Here is a 26,810-nt window from a genome sequence, read left to right on the forward strand (position 1 = left end):
TAATGGGCTTCACATTCCTCCATGCATTCCCAGTGCTTATCTCTATAGGCAACACCGCATTAGCGCTGAAGTTGAAGCCGACCAGTTTATGAACTTACTCAAAAAGTGGTATATATCTTTGGCAGTACATTTCTACAGACACAGTTAGCCTTTATAGGAGAATAAGTGACTGCAGTATGCCCTACCCGCTAGGCATATTATGAGCCACTATAGTTTGAGTGGTCTGCGAATACATTAAGGTCTATGTAGACTGGGTCAAGTATTTGTCACAACCAGGAAGAGCACTCTCACAAGGGCGTCCTCCCTCTTGCGTGCCCTCACCTTCATGTGGTAAGGCGAGGATCGGCTTAGAATAATTGATGATGGTGGAGTGAGGGAGGGCATATTTTGTGAGGTTAGTTTAAAGGAGGTGACTAACAATTAGAGGCTGAATGAACTTTGCTGAAGTGCAGAGAAGTCACTTAAATTGTATTTGCAATGGGTTTGAGTTTTAAAGCGCACTAACAGGAAGCCTTTCAAGGTCCAATGTACTTCAAAAATGCCACATAATTTACACTGACTAATGGGATTCATAGTGACTGGGTGCCCTATATCACCTTCAGGCACTAATTAAGATGAACTGTCTGAAAATGCGTCGAACTCACGCAACATTTTTGATCAACATCACGCAACATTAGATCCCAGGAAAGAAAATGAGATAATATGTTGTTTTGTGCGAGATTCAGTAATTAATTGTAATTAGCATGCAATTAAATATCTAATTATTCTACAATCAGTCAGGTTTAATTCTTGCATAAAAAGAATTAAATGTTAAGCTCAAAATGAATCCCCAGTTTGTTTCTTGGTTGTATTCGTTTCGAGCAAAGAAAAATAATACTCTTGACGTTCGTCCTGGAACGCGGCACGTCGAACAATCGTCGAACATGGCAGTGTCTCCAGCAAAGTGATCCTCTGCAGCAACACACAGCATAATGAAGTTAAATGAGCGCTAGTTGTCCACTCAGGAAGCCTGTACAAATGTGCACACTGTGTTTTGAGCCATTTGAAGAAACACGCAGTGCTCGACGTACCTCCGCAGTCGATGTGTACAATTGTCACAATGCCTCTGAAGGGAATACTATAGCAACACTGCAACTATTCAAGGACAAAGAATTCACTCAAATTCTCTAGATGAACTTGATGTGTGTATAGTTGTGATTCCACAATACGCATTACTACACATGACATTGCATACATACGTACCTTACACTATGGAAAGGAAAGTATATAACAAAGAAGAAAAAGGCAAAACCTATTTATCTAACCTGTGCGATTTTTTGTGTACTATATTTGTTTCTAAAGGGGCCCTACAACACTTTTTCAGCACGGTCAGAAAACGCTGCCGATTAGTAGTCGAGGCTCCTGAAAACACGCGAGCCAAACATTATAGCAAAGCACGCAGCCTGGAATTTACAAGAAATTCTCACAGTCAGCTAAAAACCACTTCCTCTTCTCTCGATAAATGATGCTATTTACTCAAAATCACTGCGTCATTGACTCAAGTTCCACGCCATTGGCTTATTCGAGCATGGTGGGCTCAATAGTTACTGTGGCCACCACGTACCCGCGCGCACGTTCACACTGAAAGTATGTCGTGCGTTCGAATAAAAAAAGAAAAAGCGTTGAAGGTCATGAGGCGTGTGTGATGTACCTTCTCCCGTTTCGTCCCTCCCTGCTTAGCTTCCAGCACTTTCGTCGGGAGAGAGAAGAGAGAAAGCAATTGCAGTGTGCGACAAATCTTTGTAACTCCGCTTGTACTGGACGGATTCTAAAAATTTTTGCCGCGGTCGATTCATGAAGCAATAAGCTCGTTTAGTGAAGCCGTTCCATGGCTACTTAGAAAAGTGTTTCAGGGCCCCTTTTTAATTATAACACTAAAATATAAAATATTTATACTACCGCAGACCTCCCCATAATCAAACCACCCTCTAACTGCTGAGTTCTTGTGCATTACCCTGTAGTAGGTGAATGCACTTACTTGAAAAAAACAGGCAAGCAAAATTCAGGTGATTTTCACTGTTCAGGAATGTGTACTACTGCAGTAGCAAATGAGATCAGAACCTTGGGAATCACTGACCAAATCACTGTCTTTTCTTGCTCCGATTAAAGAGGGACCGAAACTTGGTTTGAGGCTTTTCAGGCATTGAAAGCACTTGTTGAGTTCATAAATTAAGTATCAAAATGAAAAATAAATATGACCTTAAAGGGACACTAAAGGCAAATAACAATTTATATCAGAGTGAAAGCCCAATGTATGACAACTTCTAAAACGGCAATATTATCAACAGCAGTGCCCTACTTACCGAGAAATTAAGCTAGATGTATCACATGATGAGCGCCACGAGTGGGACATTTTCGAAGTGATCCCGATGACGTATGGAAGTCGGCCTACAATAAATCACTAGTAATCAAACTAGCAGCAGTAAAAAAAGAACCTTGCGAGCATCGAAAGACGTAATAAAATGCTGTTTGTTCGTTTCCGCTTGATTCATGGAAAAAAGAACCTCCGTGGCGTTGCCATGGGGAACGGCGTGCGTGGTTCAAAGGTTCCGTTTTCGCCGAACTGCGCCTCGCCTGGCGCCCTGCTTCGCTCACGCGGTCGCAGAAGTAGCGGGTCCCGCTACTTCCGCTCTGCTGCTACTAGTGTTGGCGGCCGCGCAGTAAAAGCGGGCAACGTTGGGCATGGTAGCAGTGACGTATGAAAGTCGTATTTTCAGGCGGGAGATTTGAAGCGCGCTGATGCGATGCGGACCACTAAAAACGTGATTTTATTTCAAAATAAGCACTTCCTTGGCACAAAAGCAGCACTACGAGGTTTCTGGACCGCTATTTCAACAATCAACGTCGACTTAATATTTGACCTTAGTGTCCCTTTAATATAGCTGTTGCTCGAGTACAGTCCAAAACCAAACTTGATTTGTTTATGCTTTGGCTGATGCATGCCAACAGTGATTGAGGGATGTTATTACGGTAAGCCCTCTATAACTGAGTTGGTGCATCAGTTCTCTTGAATAACTACAATAGGGTAATTGATTAATATAACATTTAGATAATTAGTATCTAATCATGAATTTCAACGAGCTCTCTGTTTCCAAACCATGGTAACTGGGGTGATGCTTTCTGTATCAAAATATTGTTGCTAGCAATCAGTGAAGGACATGTCAGCAACCCAGCGTAGAATAAATTCATGCTGAATCTATTTAATCATGCATACATATTGTAAAAAAAAAATCTAGCTCTTCATGCTATTAACAGTCATACTTACAACTGGATAACTAATCATGTTAACGTTTTGATGCATGCCTATGATTGCAGTGGATGATATTTCGTAATCATATTGAAACATATGGGAAATGTGTATTTTCCAGCAAATATTTTTACCAGTTCTATTGTCTAGTTATTTATTGAACGAATCTAATTTCACAGTCGCTTATCCAGGTTTTTCACAGTTGCCCATCTAGCCAGCCTATTGAGATAGTGACTCTTTGCTTTTGGAGTATGCCTAAATGGTCGAGCAGAATCGGGAAGCACAGGCGGCAAGGGGTTATGAGTTGTGGGCGTTGTTCTGGGTGCTATTTTTGCTCAAATTCACAAACCTTTGAGTGCACACCTTGGCCAGCATAATGTAACTTTATTCCATATTGCTTTTTATTCTGAATTCACCATTGGTCTTCCCCAATTGATGGAAAATTGGAAAATTTTCCGACCAATTGGGCAAGGCCAAGTGGAAAAATTTCTGGTCTCACCCATTTTGCATGTCAGTCAAGTGGTGAGTGGAAACTACAGAAATCTGCTACATCAAAATGACGGGTACACCGAGATTATGCTAAATTATGCTGAACAAACTTGACAATGGGTGGAATATCCAGCAAGTGCCACTGTTCCAAAATGGAATAGAAAATGGCACTGAATTTCATTCCGAAAGAAAAGAATTGGCTCAACAGCAGTTATACAGGGCGATTCTTTTAGAACTGACCTATTTCATCGGGCTGTAGGTTTGTTACGAAGTATCCAATTTTAATGCGGTTTGTGCCAAAGCATTCAGGAAGGATGTAAATTTAATGGTCTGTCCCGCATCTTGGTGTGGGAGGCCGAAAAAAAAGTAAATGCCATACAAGGAGGGATGGCTAGTCCAGTGCAGCATTCGCGTCAGCCAGCGGGGGTGGAAGTTGGCAACGCCAGGTTCATCACGTTACGTTGACACGAAAACCAGCACTCTATGCTTGCATGCGTGTGCTACGCTGCATCATCTTTACGCATCGCATTTGCGCGCGCGCGCCATCCCCTTGTAAGGAATTTCGCGGGATGTCATGGTTTTAGTTAATTCTTATTTATTCTTTTTCTTCCGTGCAGCACATAAAAAAAGGACGGGCCATAAAATTTTCATCCTTCCTAAATCTTTTGCCGCAAACCGCATTAAAATTGGATAATTTGTAACATGACTACAGCCCAATAAAATAAGTCAGTTCTAAAAGAATCACCCTGTACAATCAAGCAAAATATAATTAATTATGCATAAACGAGTGCCCAGCGCCAAAACAATCACCGGGCAGCCATCTTGTAATCTGCTCGAAATAGGGCACTCTCCAGTTATTCCATAAATGTTTCAGTTTTGTTCGTTATAGTATTAATGCACTGTTCAGCATAAGAATGAGATGGGGCACTTTCAAAGCTTTTGTTGCATCCCATGACAAACGGGAGCACAGAATAGAACAGCTTTACGTTGTTGCACCCCTTGTCAGATGCCTGAACAGCTACACTGTGTGATAGCGAGGAAGGCCATAATGAAGCAGTAGCCATGGTGTCGTGAGATTGTGAACAACGGTTAGAAAGGTGAACTGTCTTAACATGGATACGATTTCTCTTTCATCAGTAGTGTCACAGAGCAAACATTGTTTTGTTCAGTTTTCTACCGTGCCTTTGATAATGAGTATAGTACTGTTAAAAACAAGTAGCTATCATAATGTATTCTTATCTGCAATTAGCCGCACACTTACCAATTTACCACAGGTAGTGAGCTTGTGTAGGTGCTCCATGTTTTCAGGAGTTAGCTTGTAGCATGATATCCCCATCATACCATACTAAGAATTTGACTCAAATGCCCGCATATGTGTTAGACTGTTTATTCTCCAGTATGCCTGATGATTAAATGGACGATCTAAGGGTGTCGCAGGACTTTGTGGATTACACATGCATGCAGCTAAAAATTCAAATTAAGAGAGCTTTAGTGCCAGGGACCCTAAGCGAATTGCGTACGTACACTGTTGCATTCCTTTGTACCCCCAGCCACACACAAGGAGAATAGAAAGGAACGCAAGGGCTTACGTATGCAAGCCACTTTAGGGCCCTGCCGCTAAAACTTTCTATAGGCAGATCATCTTAGCAACTGCAAAAATGTTGGGCTGTGTGTTGTTCAGTAGGGTGGAAAACTGGGCAAGTTGATAGGGTTGCATAATTGACGGACAGCACGAAAAAACGAGACACAGAAAGAAGAACCTGGGGCGAGTGCTGACTGCCAACAGAAAAATTCACTGTCACAGTTCCCTGGGTAATCACACTACCCCAGATAAAAAAACTAATATGGCTTTGACAAGTAGCTGGCTTCAATTTACCAATTATGATGAATGCCCATCCCATGTTCTTCTTTTTGTGTCTTACTTTTCTTACTCCGTCCGTTAACTATGTGTCTTGTTTTGCCATTGGATTCCTATGTTAAAAAGTGAACTTTCTGTTTGTAACAAAAAATTTTTAAATGTTACAGGTGCAGTGGTTGCTACGTAAGCATTTTGCATGGATTAATGTTTAGGTGCAGCTAGAGCAATCTGGCATGCTACGATAATAGGAATGGCTTGGCAGGCAACGGTATTTATGAAGTAAGCTCATGGGACAAGTATATGATTTATTTGAAGTTGTATTAAACTGAAGGTGAGAGAAGGGTGGTGTGTTTTCAACGTGATGGTGAAGCCGAGGAAGAGCAGGTAAATCTTGCAACATGAGAATGAAGTTGAGGCGAGGACATGATTTCATTTGATGCATTTCCAGTGCTTGAAGGAAATCCGAAAAAAATCGTGAAGAAAGACAAAAGAACGAGGGGGGGACATTATAAGTACGAGAACAGGACTTAGTGTTGTGAGGGTACAGCCTGTTTCACATGCAAGCTACTGTGCGGCGGTGATTGAGCAATCGAGTGGCATAAAAATGCGGCGGCCCTTGTTGTTGTCAGAGTAGGTGACCATTTAACAGAAGACCAAACTCTTCGAATTTGCTGGGTGAGAGTTGTAAACAAGAGGAAATAGCAACATGGTGCTGCAAACAAGTACGGAGTGCCGTATGGTCCCGTCACGATTCAATAAAAATGCAAAAGAACAAGATGGCATGTGCAACCGTTGCTTTGGATGGAAGCTTTGTCAAAACAGCGGAAGGAAAAAAGCGGCACTTCTACACAACCAGTGTACAGCAGGTTATTGAAGACAGTGTGAGATATTGCAACCTGGCAGCAGATGTTGTCTGCTAGGAAAACTTTGCCCGAATGAGAGTTGAATGAGCACGAGTTTCTGCTAGGAAAACTTCATCCGAATGAAAGTGTGAGCGAGCACAAGTTCCTCCAGGTTCGCACGTCCGCACCTCTGCACAACCCGTCATGTGCTCTCCGTGTTACCATTCATGTGTGCTCCTCATTAGTTAGATGCCCTGCCACTAACAAATTTTTCCAACTCCTCCGAGCTCGATCGCAGCAGTTTGTGGTCGCTTGAAAAACGGGTTTCAGGGCTTGAGCATTGGCAGCCGCACTGCTCTTGGAGCAAAATCACTGTCATGTGAAACGGTCGTAAGGTAGGAAAACCAACAAATGAGGGTATTTGCACATTTCTGGTCCCAACTACGTTTTAACCATCAGTGTGTTCAGAACAGGTGCCTATTAGTGAGTTTTTCTGTAATATTTTAAGGTAGCCATTTTGAAATACTAAAAGGACATTTCTGCTTGAGACATGCCAGTGGTGACGACTATGAAGTGATGGATGATACATGGTACATAATGCTGAATAACAAAAATCTGTTAATTATTATTTGAGATATATGTTTAACAGGTTCATCATGATTGGTAAATTGAAGCCAGTTGCTTGTCAAAGCCATATTAGTTTTTTTATCTGGGGTAGTGTGATTACCCAGGGAACTGTGACACGGTGAATTCACTGGTCTCGAAGCACATGAAATCAAAAGTGGCTGCAGAAGCACACATGTGGCCGCATCCCTCAAGATGACATTATGTTTACGTCACGTTCTACTGCAGACTTTCAACTATTAAGTTGCACTATGCTAACGGGGTTGCTGAGCACTGACTGCCCACCATTCGTTGACATAAGCAGCTATGTTCACTAAAGGGGAGGAGCCATGCGTACGCTTCTGCACCCAGTTTGGTTTTTTTAGTGCTCAAGACAGGAATTTGTCATGTTGTAGTTCAGCAAGTATTCAGTGTGGCTATTCTTTCAGTGTGGCTATTTTTTAATATTGCTTAAAGGAGTGGTGACAGAAAATGTGTGAACCTCTGTTTTTTGCTCCTAATCAGTGGCTACTGACTCGTTAATAGTGGCAATGAAACTAATTTGCCCCAGCGCGAGGCGAATGTTTAATTATATGCTCGTATGTTACGGACCGGAGTCAGTTTCGATTTCGAAGAGCACTCGGTGGTCCCGTGGCATAGTCGGCCTACTCGTTAACAAATTCTATCAGGTGACCGCAAGAGCCAGTGACGTCACTGGCCAACTTCTGCCATGTTGTCAGCGCTGCTGTTTCGTCTGCTGTGTTGAGCGTTGTGAGTGCTTGTTTCCTCGATCGTCAAACTACGTTGCTTATCTAGTGCGGTGATGGATGAAAGAGCTGGAAGGAGTATAAAAATCAGGCAGAAAAGCTAGATTCACTTTGCAAATCTCACCGGTGGATGCGATTTCGTTCTTGTCGTCGTCGTCCAACTTAGGCGACGTTTTTCGTGAAGCTTGGAGTAGCCACAGCATTAGATGTGCTGAAAACTTTTTGCTCCGATCATTTGTAAAGTAGCAGGTTGAGAATTGACGAAGGAAGCAGTGAAATCACAACATTGGCGCTCTGTAACAGTGTTTATGTGTACATGTAAGTGACGTGATGTACGGTCTACTCACTCGTATTTAGAACGGCCAACGGTGCGTTCTCAAGGCATACCAATCCCACGTACGCACGTCGGAGCGCCGAAGCAGTTATCTGTCCACTGTGCAATATGATCCCGGCAGTAGAGAGCTTTGGTTTGTCTGTAGACTTCCTAACGTTTGCGGATACCTGGTTACTGGAGCTGTTGACGGCTGCAGCAGTAGCAGCAGCCACGGAGCCGGTAGCGGCATCTTGTGCCGTTTTGTCCAACTACAGTAATTTCTTAACTGTTTTCTCAGTCGCATTGATGTTGTTGTCGAAAAAGAAAAGCAATGAGAATACTGTGAGTTGCTAATTATCTCACTGCCAATGCTTTACACGGAGTCAGTAAGCGGGTAAGTCGCTGCAATGTCATTTTTGTGGATCTCTGGTTAGGCTATGCATCATCAAGTATCGCTACCAGCGTTGTCCGTCTCGTGCACGCCTCCGGTGACCCGGCCAGAACATGTGACGTACGTTGTTTACAATACGGTCCCACTTGATGACATCATCGCTTTTTGCTTCTATTTCCGATTCGGCACGTTCACGAACTTAAAAACTCAACTAAAATACTTTTTAGGCTGTATTTGTGTCTGATATTGCACAGATGGCACCTACATGTACCCATTAGCATGATGCAACTGTCAAATTGTGTCCGAATTTAATTTTTGTGTCACCATTTTAAAGGAGTACTGACACATATTTTAAATATTTTTGGGTTGTTGCTTATAAGAACACAGGTGTTGAGAACCCTAAAAAGGGTGTCATAGGGCATGGGAATGTATCGAGGGGGCGGCTTCGCAGTGATGTGTCAACACAAGTCTGATGTCACGGGAAAGACTGCAACTCGCGACATACTAGCAACAGCTGTCAGTTTGCTGCTAGTCGCACGTATTTCACGTAAACAATGGCGAGTGAATTGTCCAGAGATTCTGACAGCAATTTCTGCAATTTAGGCTGCATGCTGGACGCAGATTTCGCAAACCCAGTGCACTGTGTTGACTTGTCCTGATAATGTCCATTACGGCGGGTCTGGCTTGTAGATGCTGGGTGACGAAAACTTTCAAATCAAAGTAAAGTATTTTATATGTGTTGTCTGGCTCCGATGTGTGAACAACGTTGATAGTGCACACCATGGAAACGAAAAATGTCCCTTTTGGGGTGCCTGAAAATCGTGTCAGTACGCCTTTCAAGTCTTTGTAGTAATGCCCAGTAGAGAAACGAATATAAGACAAGTTATGCACAACATTTTGCCAGGACCTACAAGTGTATAACAGCTCCACACCTACAAAGTTAACAAGCTGCATTCTCTACCAGAATAAAGCCATAAAAACGAAGATACTCTTTATTGACCTGCTGTTTACATTTAAGCTGAATTTGATGGCGTAAAGTACTAAACTTGGCCCACTTTTCTAAAAAAAGTCTGTTTTTTTTTTCTTTTGTGGACTGCAGCCCTGTCTTCTGCATGTACGAAATTTCCTCATTGAGTACTTTGAATGTAATAATCTACCATGTGGCTGGTAAATGATAGAATGACGAAAGCCAGAACGATTTATTCATAGCATTAATAATTGCAGCTGCCTTATGAGTGCAGATAAATCAGGAAAATAGATTGCAGAGGTTATGATTCACTTCAAACAGTTGCTATGAAATTTATGCAACAACCACAAACATTTAACCCAAAACAGGAAGAGTTTGTACTCAATAATTTCTGTGGTTCCCCTAAAATTGCAGTGGAATGCCATGCACTAATCAGAATGTGACGCTTTTCGCATGCATGGAACATTCAGAGCCGCAAGTGTACTTGGAAAGAAAGCCATTTGCAGTTATACACTCACAGGAGGTTCTATAAAGATAGAAGTAAAGTCTCTTTTGGTCAGAAGAATAAAGTCCTGAAGGGATTAAAAGTTTAGTCAGGTAATGTGTAATGGCAGTTGATTGTAATTGTTTCATGTACAAGTTCACGTCGAATGTTCTGTTTGGATTGCCTATTACATAGGGATGGTAAAATCGACGAACAATTAATCGATTAATCGATTAAAGGTCTGCAATTAATCGATTAATCGTCATCGATTTCCGCCTGTCAATTAATCGAATTAATCGATTAAAACTATTCGATTAATCGATTACGGTACCCCCCCCCCCCTCCCGCCCCCAACCTCGCCCCTTGGCCGGAGCGCATGACTGCGAGGCGCACTATCCTGAGACGCAGATGCCATGCACATAGCCTCTCTTTCACTGCTTTCACTGCAGCGCATATTTCTGCGCTAGCAGAACGAGCCCGGAGCTGGTGGCGGCCATACCCCATAGAGAAAGATATGAACACGCCCTGAACTCCATCGCATACGGCGTCCAACCAGTTCAACTCCAAGCACTCCCCAATGCTTCAAGCCCCGCCAGGTGGCGGCTCCACCCCATCGAGGCAGAAATGAACTTGCCCGCTTCTCTCCGGCTCACAGTCTGCTGCTGCTAGTGCCTTCACCTCCTCGCCCTTAAGCCGGTTGAGCCAGGTTGAGCGTCGCCTTGAGTATACGCGGGGCTGGCGTTGCTTGCCTGTTATTACACATCGGTGGCTACACTGATATCTTTGCGATGTCATAATGCCGGGCAATCAGAAGAGGAGAGCGCAGTGTGGTCGTTGTTCGCTGAAGATGGGGAAACGAAGACTGCAAGGTGTAATAAATGTGGCAAGCACTTCTCGAAGCCAGCACTTGAAGCACGGAAGTTGCTGCCAATGACATTAGTAGCGTGGCGGCAGAAGAGGGTGTCCAGGTTAAACTTTTCGCAGACGACTGCTTAATATACGCCACAATTACCAAGCTAGACGACCAACTCTAAGTTCAGAATTGTTTGAAAAATTTAGATAATTGGTGTATAGAAATGGAAAATGTCAATAGATTATTCTAAATCTACATATACACACATGAGCAAAAGGAAAACTATGCGTTCCTTTTCGTACAGCATTGGTGGACACGTGTTGGTGAATGCGCACCAGTTCAAGTATCCTAGCATAACAATTACGTGAAAATTGTCATGGAATGAACATATATAAAACGTCTGCACGACAGCCTATCAAAAGTTATACATATTGAGGAAAAAACTAGAACATGCATCGCGTGATGTAAAACATATTGCATACACCACCTTCATTAGGACGATACTAGAATAGTCGGCCGTTGTTTGGAGTCCCCATCAAGTGACCCTTAAGAAGAAGCTGGAAAGAATACAGAGACTGGCGGCACGTTTTATTTGTTCAACGTACCGAAGGAAGTAATCGGTCACGCTGATGTTACAGAGATGCAACAAAAATATAGGCTGAAGATATTTTTTCAAATAATTCACGATCAACCTAAGATTGATAAGCTCAAATATTTACACGCCCCAGGCAAAAGACACCCCCAAACTAACCAAGATTGCGTCATAAAATCATACCAAACAAATACTGACACGTTTCGATATTCTTTCTTCCCAGATGTCGTAGAAATGTGGAACAAACTAGCAAACGCTGTTGTTTTAAATGACGTCACCGACTTCGAAAATGCTGTAGAAGCGCATTTACAAGATTGTTCAATGTAATTTTTTTCAATGCTAAATGATGTAAGCGACCTCATGTTCATTGTAAATATTTTGAAAATGTGAGTGAATTTTGAATTGTTATTTTGAATTCTGAATTGTTATTTAAGTAAATACCTGTTTTCATTGTGAAGTGCCGAATATTACGCAACTTAATATACCTTGTGCATTTTTTATGTATGTAATTGTATTGTCCTCTCTGTTATGACCCTCTATGAGGGTTGACAGTATTAACAAATAAATAATAAATTAGTTGAGAGAAAATGTAGCGCAGGAATGCGCAGTCGCGAATTGTGAAAAGGGGCTTATAGACCCTTTATGTAATCCGCAACTTTACGCGTCGGTTTACCGAACGTCTAGCATCCGGTGCATTACTATTGAAGAAGTGACCTTGTAGCATTTAGCAATACTGTAGGGTCGCATACTTAGGGAGAAATACAGCTTTCAGCTAGAGGCCCCCGTCTTCTGCTGCGTCAAAAAAGAAGGACAGCTCGCGAAATTTATGTTGTAATGACTGATACACTAGATAGCGCTCACAGTTCAAGCTGCACGCACGATTGAAAAGGTGCGAGTGGCGCTGCGTTAAGGCAACGATCAGGTGAAACCTGTGGAGTATACTGGCGCAGCTCCTGTTTATTCTAGCCGGGAGGCAGAAAATCATGTCACTCTATTTCCCGCAGTACTGATGGTCTGTTTGAGGCCAGTATGTTTGTGTGTAATCTCTGCATGGGTGACCTCAAGGAAAAGATCGCGTCAGTCCGCAATTATAGTATTATGTAGGGCTTGCAAAATATCTAACCGACAAACCGAGAAAAGATGCCATGCTTACGAGAGCGAGCGTCTTACTTAATTCCTCTTCCTCCTCGTCTCTCTTTTACCTTTCTCGGAATTTCCTCACCCTCCGCCACACTGCATGTTTCAGCTGCGACTTTCCAACCAGTGTGGTCCCCGAACGCGCCTCCGGTTTCGATGAGCTCGAGTAGGCAGGCTTTGAGAAAATACGACCTGCTGCCGAATAGTCCAGGGATGATGGCCACAAGTGCTTGAATCCGGGACATCAACCAACGACGATGGGCCCCTTGTGTCCATTGTGCGAAAGTGGGAATTTTCGCACACTGGGCACAAGGGGCCCGTCGTCGACACTTTCGAAAGTGGGAATTTTCGATCATCAGCGTGTCTGATAAAAAATTGGGGGAACGCTTAAGCTTCGCCTTTAAGAGTTGAACGCGATAAGGATATCCTGCCCCTAGTGCGCACTTCGAACAATACGAGTGTTTAACAGAATGTGCGCACTAAGGTGTGTGCCTTATGTAATGGGTAGCATGCTTTAAACCAGGGGCAATTATGCGCGAGAAACTTTTTCGAAGTTGCGATGCACCCACTAGGTGGTCTTAAAGGAATACGTGCAGTAATGTGCCTTCTGTAATGGGTGGCTGTCTTTAAACCACCAAGTCGTTATGATATTGACATGGTGTGACGCCCGATGGCAATGTACGCTTGTACCACGCAATATTACTGCGATATTGCATCTCGTACTGTGACACCTGTATACAGGACGCGTATTTTTGGGAAGCATGAAAGTTACTTTCAGTGCAGCTCTAAGCAGAGGCGTGGCTGTGTAGTAGAACAGTTGCTTGCCACGCAGACGGCCTGGGTTCGATTCTCACCCGGACCTAATATTTTTATTATTTATTTTATTTGCAGCTTTTTCGATTTTTCGGTCACGGACAAGATGATGATTTTTCGCTCACAACCAACGGTGCCGACGCCGACGGCGGAATTTCTGCGATACGAGCTCTTTAACGCTATCGCGTTAAAAGATTTGGGTCCATATCAAACGTGAACGATGACTCTCAAACGAAGAGACATCGGTTTTAAAGCACCCATAAAAAATGTCGATTAATCGATTAAAACATTCCACCGAAAGCAATTAATCGATTAAAGGCTAAATCGATTAACAATTAACGATTAACCGATTAAAAATTTTAATTGACCATCCCTACTATTACATACTGGCACTAGAATAGCTGCTTTGGAGGTTACTGGACAGTTGTGCACCATGGACCATGCAGGCACGCCTTGACCGCCATGCTCAGGAGCACAAGGATGAGCTGTCCAAGGTTAAGTACTACTTCTGCCGCCAATGTCCCCAGAGGTTCTGCAAGCAGCCCCTTCTTAAGGAGCACATGAAAATGCACTACAAAATTAAGTAAGAATACTAAACACTCATTTTGATTAGTGTATGGAAGTCAAGCGGATTCCTGATTAATTTTTTTTATTTTCAGGGCATCCCTTTCCCATCGCACCTACAAGAAAAATATTGATCGGTCATCATTCTCTCATAAATGTACAACATGCAAAAAGCAGTTTCAGAAGCCCAGTCAGCTGTTGAGGCACATCAGGATACACACAGGTATGTCTCCAGAATCCTGTTTAAAGTTTTATGGTAAGCTTGCTGCTGCTAAGACGACATCAGCAATAGCTTGCCCACCATCTATCAGCAACTGCAGAAAGAAGCTGTTCCATAAGGCTTGCTGCATGCTGCTTGCTCTTCTAAACACGCGGCAAACCTTCTGGAACACTTGCTTACTTTTTTGTAGCTGCCAGCAGACAGTGGCACAAGTGTATGCTAACGCCATCTTGACAGCAGCCAACTTCTCCATAAACATAATCGTCTTCTTATTACTATTATTATTATTTTAAAACAAGGTGCATAGTGACAAGTGTTACATTAACGATCAGAACAATAAAATTTGATCATTTTGCAAAATTTGAGCAACAGAGCATGGATAAGTGTAAAAGCTTTCTTGTGAAATGTGCATCTTCCTGTAGTCTTGTACTATGTATACTACTAGTATACTACTATAAAAAGGGTCATCCAATTATAGTATGCAGCCCTGATAACTCAATTCGTATACATCTGGAATATATTTTTTAGTGATACAATATTTGTTGAATAGAATTGAGTGTTTTTTCCACCTAAAGAAATAGTCATAGGCATGTGCACGGGGGGGGGGGTCAAAATCTGCCCCATACATTGACCCCCCTAGTCACCTAAGAGAGGGGTGGGGGCGCAAAATCTGCCTCGTACATTGACATAGTAGGGGGGGTGGGGCCGCTGCGATGAACCTTCGCACCCCCCCCCCCTGATGGGGAACCCTGTGCACGTCTATGGAAATAGTAAAGTCATTATGTCTGTAATACTAATGAGGTTTTTAGTCGAATAAAGTTTTTAGTCTAGAACTACCATTAAGTGTTGTTATCCTGTGTACATTTGGAACAAACAAATATTCGGCAGCTTTGAATAGTGAATTATCAAACTATATAGAGCAGACTATTCGAGTTGTATTTGAAATTTCTAATGTTTGTACACCTCTAAGCTACTTGTTAGATATAGTGAAACCAAAGTAAGAGAGCACTATTGGCTGTGCATGCATTATAACCCAAATGAATGTGAAATAATCTAACCAAAGTTTACATCAAAAGTCTCCTTTTACATTATTTTGTAATTGATTTGTGCAAACATGGTATGTGAAGGCACCATGGTTAGTCAGCAAAAACATTTGATACATTGCAACAACAACAACAACAACAAAAATTCCTGGGCACAACAAAGACATCTTTGAGCTGTATTGGTGCTAGTAGGGTGTGATGATGCGTTGTGATGAACTGAGTATCTTTTTGTGCAGGAGAGCGGCCCTTTGAGTGCAAAATTTGCCACAAGACGTTCAATCAGAAAGGTGCTCTACAAATTCACTTGAGTAAACACAGTGGGTTAAGGCCCCATCGCTGTGAATTTTGCTCAGCTGCCTTCTCTCAAAGGGGCAACCTGCGTGCCCACATACAGAGGGTTCACTCTGCACCACCCAGTGACCAAAACACACCCATGTTCAGGTGGGTGCTGTCGTAATGACTTTCTTTGCTATTTATTTGGGCTGTTTCTTAGGCTGCAAGGCACCCAGTTTCAAGTTACTGGTACACTGTGCTTAAACATATTTCATACACTCGCGAGTAATTTCAATAAAGAGAATAATTGTTCTCCACCCATCCAGCTGTGATAGATGTGGCGAGCCACTTACAGTGCTGCACATACTGCTACAATGCACAATAACTAAAGTCTTACAGGAAAAAGCATTTTCCATTACTATACCAGCAACAAATGCCACTTCATCCTTCAATATTCATAGGTACGGAACCTCTTTTTTGAATATGAATTACTATTAGCATATTTAAAAAAAGGCAGTAGTTCAGAGGCAGGTGGTAGCTTGAAGGGATGAAAAATTCGTCAACACAGGGTGTCGCCGGAGCCAATATTTTGACAAGTGGACTTGTCTTTTCAAGGCTGCAGCTGAGTTGCAGACTATTAGCATATTTAAAAGACGTACGTACATTTAATGTTATATGCCCAGGCAATCTGTAGCATGGCAATCTGTAGAGGTTGCTGCTGCGGTAGTTAAATTACAAATTACAAAGTGCCTGCCTCCCGGCCCTTGGACTCAAGGGCGTTGACGAGGCATTTGTGGTACTCCCTCATTCCCATAGTTTATTACAATGACCACTTGTCATTCATTCTCAACACACATTTCATGTCACTCTCATGATTTTAATATATGTTTTTACGCATCTTTAGTGCATAGAATTTTAGGCTTGTGTTTGTCCTGTACTTCTTTGTCCTCGTGTGTTTCCATGCTATGCTACAAGAATTTTAGGCCCCCATACAGCCACTTAAAATTTTGATCACATGCTATATCATGACCTGCCGCTCTTTTGGCCATCACTGGCCCTTGCACTATAAAGCACCATATATCATCATCATGTTCTCTACCCATTTGCCACGCAGAACTGCAAAGGAAGTCTGAGTGGATTTTTCAGAAAGAAAGCTTCTTGGCGAAAAATTTGTCCTACTCCAGGATTCAAACCTGAGGACAACGACTTTTTTGGGTCATTCTGCCATTTGTGCTAATGAGAAGCCTAGCAGATCACTAATTGCGAAATGGCTAAAGGCTTGTCTCTTAGGCATGAGGTCCCTGGTATGATGCATGGCAATGCCAGACTGCGGGATAATTACAGGTAGCTGTTTCACTTGAGGCAAGACCATGCCAGGAACAACTTCGATGGTGCGAGTTGGCAAAGAAATGCTCGGTATATAAAATTGGAAGGAAAGTAACGTAAAAGTAATTGATTGCACTTTAGTAATTCATGAGTTACTTGTGTGAGGGAGTAATTGGCAACTGAAATCAATGACATCTTTTAGTGAAGTAATTGTAATTGTTAACTTTTTTTATCTGTGAGGTGTACATGTCTGATAAGTTTTGTGGTAATATGTCAGTTATTGAATGAGAAAACTCTAGTCAGGACTACATTAATAAATTTTGTGTCACAGTTTCAATGCTGGTACATCAATGTGACATTATATATATATTTCAAAGTATTTTTTTGTATTTGGGCAAAAAAAGAAAGACCCCTATACTTGCTGCACGCAGTTCTTGGCTTCTTTGGAACATAATGCAGTTCATTCTTACCAACAAAGGACCAACTAGTCTTTAGCAGATAAAATCGATGACGTCATGTCGAACTAGTGCAGGAACTTCAAGCCGTTGTTGCCACCGGTCCCCCTTTTTTTCTTTTTTTTTCTTTCCTTTTCTAGCTTACTATGTCTCTTCTCATAGCAAGAGAGGTGTTTCTTTGAGCATTGTAAGGTAATATCCTCATGGTGCTCAAACCGTTTTCCTCTTTAGTGTCCCTTTAAAGCCTAGAGCGCAAAATGCTTATGCATAAATTATTGTCTCATTTGCAATGCTTGCTTTGTGCGTAAAAAGATATTTGAATCTACTTTAAAGTGTTATTACTATACCTATGCTTTTCTTTTAGGCAAGTGTTGCAGTTGTGGGGTCTCTGTTTATTTCTGAAATCATAAATAGAAAGTTTGAGCTTATGCCGCTGTTCAACATAGTGATGCTATAATTTTGCACAAATCTGAGGCGATTGTTTATCTACTTCATCACTGCAAGTGAATCTCTGGTGTCATGCATGTAACAGCAGTTCCTCACCGTGCTGCTTTTTATCTGATTGGCTGATTTCACTCATCACCATAAAATGTAAATCTATTGCTTTGTAAATGTAAATGTAAATGAATAATCTTAGTACATTTTCCTGTCATTTGTAGCAAATTTCCAGGAATGTGATTTCTTGCATCCCTCTCCTCTTCTCTGCGTCATTTATTTGCCACACTTGAGAGTGATGTAGGACTAGGCAGTATCGAAGATACATCTTAGATAGTACCTTCAGGCTATGCAAACAAACAAGTTCCAAACTGAGACCCTGACTCTTGTTCTCTTGGACCACGAAGCGGTGTATTGTACTGATCATAAAGGGCACAAGTTCAGGGGAAGATAGAAGCTTGAAGAGGTGCAATGCAATCATAATGCATCTTTACCTAGCTCTGCTTGTACGTAACTTGAATGCACAGCTTTGGTGATTGGTTGGCATGCAGGTGTCAAGAGTGTGCATGCACTTTTCGGCGACTGGGGAGCCTGAATGCACACATGAGCCGAGTGCATTCTGGCCAGATGAACCTGTCAACCAGCTTGTCAAAAAAGGATGCATTGGAGTCGCTATCCAAGAGTCTGCACCAGCAGGTGAGCAACAAGTGTCTGTTAGCATGTTAGCCTGTTTTTCCTCCAGAAGTGATCCAACTGTGCAACTCTGTTTTATTCTCTGGCCAACTTAATGCATTTGTACACTGTAGTCCACTCTTAAAGGGGCCCTGCGACACTTTTGCGACTGCCTTATTTAGCACCGCAAATGTGTGTAGTAATGAATGCCGAGACGAACGCAAAAAGAATTATACGAATTGGTGCAAGAAAAGTGAAGTTATTAGTCCTCAAAGTTCAAAACACAAGCAGACGACGACGAGAAACGTTCCCTTTCGCATTTCACTCTCCCGCTGACGTCAAAGGCCAGTTCCAATCACCGCGCGAGTCTTATAAAGACATACCGGAAATGTCACCTCATGGTGGCCTTCACACAGTACATTGCTACCCCTCTTTTTGACGGCGTTGTTACCATGCTTACGACAAACCACGTGTGTCAGCTAGCAGACGCTCCCATGATTTGTCGTGCACAAAATCAGTCTGGAAGACATAACAGACCTCGAGCGAGAGCTCTTGCGATGCAGCGATTGCTTGCATGTCGTGCACGCCATTGCAAATTGAAAGTGCGTCTCTGAGCCACGCGCAACGCGAGAATGGCTCCATGAGCCCAGACGAAATGCTAACGCCCGATGTCGCGGAAGGCGTCGGCCGGTAAGCGTTTAGAATTTTTTTTTCGTTGACAGCATCGTGCCGAGCCGAGCGTTGCGTGTTTCGCAGGTGCCGGTGTGGCCGGTGTCGCTCGATGCCGCAAAAGGCAAAACGCGGAAGAGTATCGTTTGATTACCATTCCACAGCGCACCTAGCGTCGTGTTCGTTGTTTTGAAAATATATCAGTTAGAAACAGGAATCATTTGTTTCTGAGAAAGCATAAAAAGGGGTTTTGTTACTTTTAGGGCTCCGTAATATGGCCTAGCTACCACCATATGAATATTGAACGTCACGTGTCACGTCAAGCCAATCAAAAATGAACGGTCTTTGTCGTCACTGTCACATGACATCACGTCACTTCCTGTAACAGAAATAGCTGATGTGTGTCGCCATAGTCCGAAATCAAGGTACAGTAGACTCTCAGTAAACGGAAATCTCTTATTAAACGGAACTGCTGCTTAAATGGAACAATTGCTTCTGAAAAGATTGGTTTCGTACTTGTAGTGTGCACCCCTGTTCATATCTCAGTAAATGGAACTCCTGTTAAACAGAACATATTTTCCTGGTCCCTTCAGGTTCCATTTAACGAGAGTCTACTGTAGTTTATCCCATGAATTAAACCGCTTCAATTTCGGCATTGCCACTTGCGCAACAATATCGGTGCATTCCACAGTACCAGAAGAACCGATGAAAAAGACATGCTCAAATTGTGTCGCAGGGCCCCTTTAAAAGGTAAAAGAAGCATGAAGTTATTGTTGCAAGATGGATTGCAACGGAAGTATGACACAAAGGCCTGGCAGCATGGTATTATGCATATAGTTACCTAGCTAACACCCCACACCAGCATTTAAAAAATAAAGGTCTATGTTGCAGTTATATTGTCTTTCTTACTAGTTAGCTCCTCCGTTTTATAATGTTTCTGCACTGTACATACTGACTTTAGCGAAGTATTTTGGGACTGTTGCCTTTCATTCTTCATTGTAGTGATCACGGTAGTAAAATTTCGTAGTGATTGTACCAACAGCAGCTTCATCTGTAAGTTCTTTAATGAAGTTTTTAGTAGTTCAGCATCATCATCTTGGGTCATAGTGATCTGTAAGTTTGTTGAGCTGGCAGTTTTGTCTTTCATGTTTGCCATGTCTTTCATGTCTGTGTGGCACTTAGGCAATAATCTGGTTTGCACCTCTCATCTCTATCTAGGCTTCAGTTGTTGTGGACCCTCGTCGTGAAGGCTTAAACGAAAAAGACCTGTTGAATCGGAGCAATGCGGACCTTTTACAACAGGTACGTCATTTTTCATATTGATAGAACCTTGTTAGAATAATTATATAGACATAAAGACAGGATAATGTCAAACTGAATGCACAGTAAGCAACTGTGTGCTGAACCGTTTGTAGCTTTCTTCTTTCTGTGGTTACTTACTGACATGTTCCTTATGGAAGCATAAATTAAGTCAAAGTAAATTGGATGTTACTAAATATCCTAAAATGACAAATCTGCTGATATTTTGAAAATCGCATTTCACATGCAAAAAACAGGCATAAATGTGAAAGTATTACACTTGAACCCACTTATAACGATACAGGTATTAACAATATATCGGTTATAACAATGAAAAGCTGCTGCATCGTCAACTTTTGTACGTTTTCTATAGTAAAATAACCCACTTGTTACAATGCCCCCATGCCGCATTATCGGTTATAACAATGAAGTCTGGCTGCTAGGTGTCCGGGCCGAAAGGTAATGGAACACGAAATTTTTGAAAAGAAAGAAAGCGAAAAGTTCGAGCCGCTACACCCCCACCAACGGCCACTGTGCACTCGTACGATAGCAGCCCCGCTGCAGCCTTCTCAGAACTGACAGCCTTGCGTGCCACTCCCCTCGCCCTTCCACCGCTCCGAACATGAATGGGCTACTCCGCGCCACCCTTCAAAACACAAATGGGTTGCCCCAAGTGCGCTTTCCGCACTGCCCGCGATCACAGTCGGTTTCACAGTTCAGCGAACTTCATGTAAAACAAGCAAGGCTGTCGGACACGAGGTTTTCTCGTGCCAGCCAGTGAGAACGTGGGTTAACACTTGTGGTGATCTGATAGGCTGCCGCAGCAACCTGTGTGCAGCACGCCGCCTACGAAGGTCACGCCATCACAGCCGGGTTGCTTGCTGTATCGTACACACGCGTTTGCTGTGAAAGCGTTCATTATACAGTAAAACCTCGGTGATACGAATCCCGCGGGGTTACTAAAAATATTCGTATCATCCGAAATTCGTATCACCAGCAAACATGGAAAATTAGTATGCGACAAAAGAAAGTTGGCATACGTTTTGATTTAGTGCTTCCCAGAGCCGCACCGACGTCATGAACAGCTCTAAATGATTGCCAGTACAGTTTTTAGACATCAACGATCATACTTGTACTCGTAAATATACGGTGCGTGCGCGCTTTTGTAATCAATGAACCAGATGTGTTCTGACCCGTGACTGCGAGTAGCCCCTTCCTAATATTACTACGCTTTTCTGCATCAAATCAGAGTACTTTGCATGCGATAGATGAAGGCCAGGAAATTTTAAAATCACTGCCCTTTGTTGCTGTTACCTTCTTATCGCGATGGTGTTGGGGGGTGTTTTTGGGAGATTTACGGCAGTGCCCGCACAATCGGGAGGTTTGCTCAAAATCCGGGAGTCTCCCGTGCAAATCGGAGAGTTGGCATGTGTGCGCGTATGTTGCTCCTTTCGCCAAGACCGTCCGCTTCGTCTCTTGGGATCTTCGTCCACATTTCGTTGGACTTCATGATGAACCCGTAGCCCAAGTTTGAGTCTTGTTTCATAGAAGGTCTGATTGCGAGGACATGGCTTGCATCGCCGAGGCGGGGATGTGGTAATACAGTACAAATAGGCTGCTGCCTCGAGCACGGCAGCACGCGTCAATGCATTGGGGAAAAAAGAAAGAAACGCGACGTCAACGCCATCTGTAATCTAAACGCGAAGCCGCATAAAGACCTACAAGGTTCACGCGCACAATCTCGGAGGCAACGACGCAACGTTGATGGTCGCGCATGCCCGCACCCGCGACGACTGCCGCGTCTTCGGAACAGCGCGGGCAGCACCTGTTCGTACCTGTGCGATAGCGTACATTCGTATCAAACGTCGCGGGGTGAAAATCTGTTCGCAATAACCGTACTTCAACACATTGCAGGCTAATGGGTCCTGGCTGGGACGACAGAAAAATTCGTATCACCCCGAAATTCGTAAGAGCCGTGATCGTATCACCGAGGTTTTACTGTAGCATGTCCACTCCGTTCCTGACCGCACAGGGGCGTAATGATGGCGAGCTGCTTTCGTTCGTGAAGGCAATGTGCCTGTGCAGCACGCTTAGCAGTTTCGCCGAAAGAGGCAGCATGAATGATGCTGTGGCACATTTTGGTTATTGCCTATTAAATGCGTGCGGTACGCATACAACTGCGCTAGGGCACATACACTACCGAGCAGTTAGCTGGAGATGCTTATCATAAGTGTTGTCAGCGATTAAGCTGTATTGGTGAGTTTGCCACCTGCCACTACCACGCCTCCTCACATTTCTGGTGCTTATCCGTAAAGACATCACTGCACGGCGCCGTGAGAGTGGCCCCTTCAGATTTTTGATTAACTTCACCCCATTACAATTCGCCGTTGTGGCAAACTATCTTTCAAACTCTACTACGGCCACAAATGGATCGGCTCGTGAAAGTGCTGGTTCAAACCTACAGACGCGGCAGAGGTGAGGGCTTCAATTAATGCCGTTTCGGACCTGCAGTTTGCGCAGAAAGTCCGAAAAATTGGACGCCGAAGAATTTCAGTGTCCGAAATTTCGGACGTTCTTATACTTTGACGCTTATGGCATTTGACAGGGCCTATGACAGAGCTTATGACAGGGCCGCAAAAGCGTTAAAATTTTCAAGCTTGTCCGAAAGATCGGCAGTTGACTGTGTGTTGCTTTTTTTTTTCATGCAACCCGTTTATAACAATTATTGGTTGTAACAATGGAATTTTCGTGGCACTTGAATATTGTTATAAGTGGGTTCGACTGTATAGTGACAACCTGGCTCACCATTTAGTGAAAGTATACATTAGTTGTTAACCGTTGACCAATAGTTCACGCTAGCATCATTGATTATGATCAACTTTAGGTTCACTTCGAGACACAGGCCGAAAATCATAAGGAGCTAGTGCCACAATGCAGTGGTCGTAACTAACCGGACTTCACATGTGCTCAAATTCCAGTAATGTTGCAGAGCGTGCGTACGCTTATTGAGCAGGGGTCCTCCTTGTGGGAAGGAATGAAATATTATGTCTGTTGCGGTGCTCTCTTGTCACTTTGATGGGCGTTGTTTTACTGTGCACTGATGCTCTGTCATGGCAGTGTGTTCAGACACAGTAAGACACAGCTGTGCATGAGCAGCCTAACAGTAAGCTAGGCTAAAAGGATGCTCTCCACAACAATATCATGCGCTTCGCGAGCATTTCTATTTGAGACATCGATAGTATTCGTCGAATTGCCAAAACATTACACAGAGCTCGAGAAGCCACCAAAGACATCATACTGATGACAATGGTAGCGAGGAGATTAGCACTTCCTGTTTGTTTAAAGCATATTAAATATTTTCAAGGCAAGAATCGCTACTAATACTTGGTCAGAGGTTCATGTGTATGCTGGCGAAGTGAACAACCTAAACATCTAGAGTTTGGTGTTCATGGTCCATTAACAACGATAAGAATTATCAAAGGGTGGGTTCTGAATAAATTTTTCTTTAAGACTGCATTTGTTATATTGACACAAGTGGATTCCTTCAGGTGTTGTTTCATAAGGCGTGTTGTTTTCCAAATATAGTGAGCTGCATTAAACTTGTCCTCAAAACTTGTTTGCACAAACTTGGTGTCACACATTAAGGTGAAGTGGTGAAAGAGAATCTGATGAGACCCCAGTTCAAACTATGAATGAGGATGTAGGTGTTATATTGCTCACGGCGGCGGCTTAGATGCCGTCCGACGAAACAAAGGGCACGCTCACGCCGGAGCTTGTGTAGAGGCAACTGATAAGGCAGAGAGCTGGCCAGGAAGTGAGTAATAGACAGAGTTGGTGAGTACACAGAGAGCTTATGACGTCACGGTTTATAACCTGGCCGATAGAGGCGCACTGCATCATCCCCCCCAAAGACCCACAACATTGACTCTGAGATATGCAAAATCGCAGAAATACGTAACACCATAGTAGGCTATATCTTTATCTTAAATGTCAGTAGCAGCAAAGATTGAGTAATAAACACCATGCTTTTTGATATCGTGTTCAAATTCTGATATATGGTAAAAATGGCATATGACTATCTACAATCATCAGCTGCTACGTCAAGCAGATGAAAGTGGTTCTTCCAAAGCCAATAGATGGCAATTGACTTAACACTGAAATACTTAAACTGGTACTGACACAGAAATTGTGGTTTGGCGTTTTCTTGCTGCAATATGTTGCTTGGGGAGTATTAGTCATAACACGGCTCGTCGCTTGCTGCAACATGCGACAGATAATTAATTACATTCTGTTTATTACTGACCAGTCTCAGTTTCGACATGGTCTAGAAAAGTAATAAAGGACCCTCGTTTCGGTTTAGGCGAGCTTTGAGAACGACCAGCCACCAGGCACAACTAATGCCACTTCCGCGCTGCCTGCTGCGTTGTCTGCTGGCATTCTTTTGCCTGCCGCATGTGCTGCACCGTCATCGTTGGTCATCGTTATCATCGTTGTCTGGTGATAGCGACTTTCTTGAGGCTTCCACACTTTCCGCACATTTGCCGCGGGCATGGACTCATGAGCAGCCGTCGGATAGTAGTCTGCTGGCGCAATGGCAACTATGACGTCATCATACTAGCTGTGCCAGCTAGGAGCTCATCCACAGTGGTGACGTCTCGGAAGTTAGGGGCTCACCTTCAGGTCACTTTTCATGATGTCAGTGTCGCGAGGTGTGGCATATAGCATTACATCTTGCACGGGAACTTCAAAATTCATATAAATTACCTCCCAAGCAATATTCGCTGCAGAGTTTTGGTATACGATATACATATATTCATTGCATCGATTCCACTGGCTATCTCGGCTGCGAAATTTTGTGTCAGTACCTCTTTAAGCACTGCAGTTTGTTGTTTTTAGTTGACATTTCATGTCAGATTTGCTTTTAGCTATTGCATCACTACAACCACATTGTATAGCATAACTCTAGTATGCTTCAATAGACACAAACTTTCACGCCCACGTTTTAATTTCTCTAGTATACACTAATGGACCATATTGACTTCAGTGGCCCTGTCTGCTGGAGCACTCTTTATTGTAGTCAAGTCTGACGACAATATAGGTTTGCTTTATTGCACAAGCTGCTGAAAGAACCCAGCAATGCTTGAGAAATTTATGTCCCGGTCAGGCTTGATTACGGTTTGAAACTCGGATGAATTTGAATCTGTGGGCTAACTTTAAGCCATCATTAGATAATTTTCAACATTTTGCATACAACCATTTTGTACATTGGCTAGCTTTCTTTGTTCCCTGCGGTAGGGTTGATTAGAAAATAAAGATTGTTCAGACTAAACATGGCATGGGCGACTTTTGATTTTGTCCCTCTATGAAAAAGTTTCATTGTGTTTCCCAATTTTTTATAGGTTCTTGTCAACAGTGGACTCACTCATAGCCCTTCCACAAGCAATGCTGAAGCAAAGAAAGTACCGTCACCTTTGCCACTACCACCACCGCCACCACCACCTCCACCCCCACCACCACCACTACAGGAAGAAGCAGTGCCACCTGGTGCAAAGGACAACTTATTGCCGCCTTCCAATCCAATTGAGACGGCAGTGGAAAAGGTGGCTTCTACAACTGAGCGTGCAATGGTGATGTCTGTTGCTGACACCGCGACAGGCCAGATCAAGATGCACATCTATAGAATGGCAAGTACTTTTGTTCTTTTCCTCAGCTTTGAACAAGGTATATTCTTACAGTGGGCTGTGGGAAAATGCTGCCCACTGCTCCAGTTTACCACCCACTACATTTTTGTGGTGACTCAGTAAATTGATTGTGGTTAATAATGAAATAATGCAAGTTTTGTCAAAGCAATATTGTCTTATTTGCTATGCTTGTGTTCTTATGTTTTTCTTCATACTGCAAATTTTGATAGTTCTGAAATAGTATAGATGAAGATTGCTAAAAAGTCATTTGTAGTTATGAAACAAGAGCCAATCACGAGTAAATAATTGCTTGAGCTCTTGCTAGATTTAAAAGCACAGCCTATAATTTGCCTGTATGGCATAATATTAAATGCTTTGCCCTGACCTGACTGAAAATTGTAGCTAGGCAGCTTAATGGTGATGCTTGATGCATTGAACTAACCTCAGATGTCTTCTGCAGGTTGGAAATGTGCGCTGGCACCAGTGCATGTATTGCACAAAGGAATTCAAAAAACCAAGTGATCTTGTGCGGCATATCCGGATACACACACAAGAGAAACCCTACAAATGCAGTAATTGTTTTCGTGCCTTTGCTGTCAAGAGCACCCTGACGGCACACACTCGGGCCACCCACCTGGGTGTCAAGCAATTTCAGTGCTCCACCTGTCAGCACCTGTTCTCTACACGAGGCTCCCTGAAAGTCCACATGCGAATTCACACAGGTTAGTTGCGCCTGATTAATTTTTTATGTTTCACTTTATTTACTCCTGGTTGTCCA

At 43.0% G+C, this 26,810-nt stretch overlaps 1 protein-coding gene across 1 annotated transcript in view; it reads left to right on the top strand.

Annotated features, from left to right (window-relative positions):
• Positions 1 to 26,810, top strand: part of LOC119375994 (zinc finger protein 236) — an 85,184-nt gene that overhangs the window by 18,969 nt on the left and 39,405 nt on the right. Inside the window, exons 6-12 of the mRNA XM_037645996.2 lie at positions 13,842 to 13,978; positions 14,055 to 14,182; positions 15,459 to 15,663; positions 18,263 to 18,407; positions 20,271 to 20,354; positions 25,751 to 26,035; positions 26,493 to 26,754. Coding sequence (XP_037501924.1) covers positions 13,842 to 13,978; positions 14,055 to 14,182; positions 15,459 to 15,663; positions 18,263 to 18,407; positions 20,271 to 20,354; positions 25,751 to 26,035; positions 26,493 to 26,754 — 1,246 coding nt within the window. The remainder of the gene's footprint in view (positions 1 to 13,841; positions 13,979 to 14,054; positions 14,183 to 15,458; positions 15,664 to 18,262; positions 18,408 to 20,270; positions 20,355 to 25,750; positions 26,036 to 26,492; positions 26,755 to 26,810) is intronic.

The sequence above is a fragment of the Rhipicephalus sanguineus genome, chromosome 1, assembly GCF_013339695.2.
Source record: "Rhipicephalus sanguineus isolate Rsan-2018 chromosome 1, BIME_Rsan_1.4, whole genome shotgun sequence".
Taxonomy (NCBI): domain Eukaryota; kingdom Metazoa; phylum Arthropoda; class Arachnida; order Ixodida; family Ixodidae; genus Rhipicephalus; species Rhipicephalus sanguineus.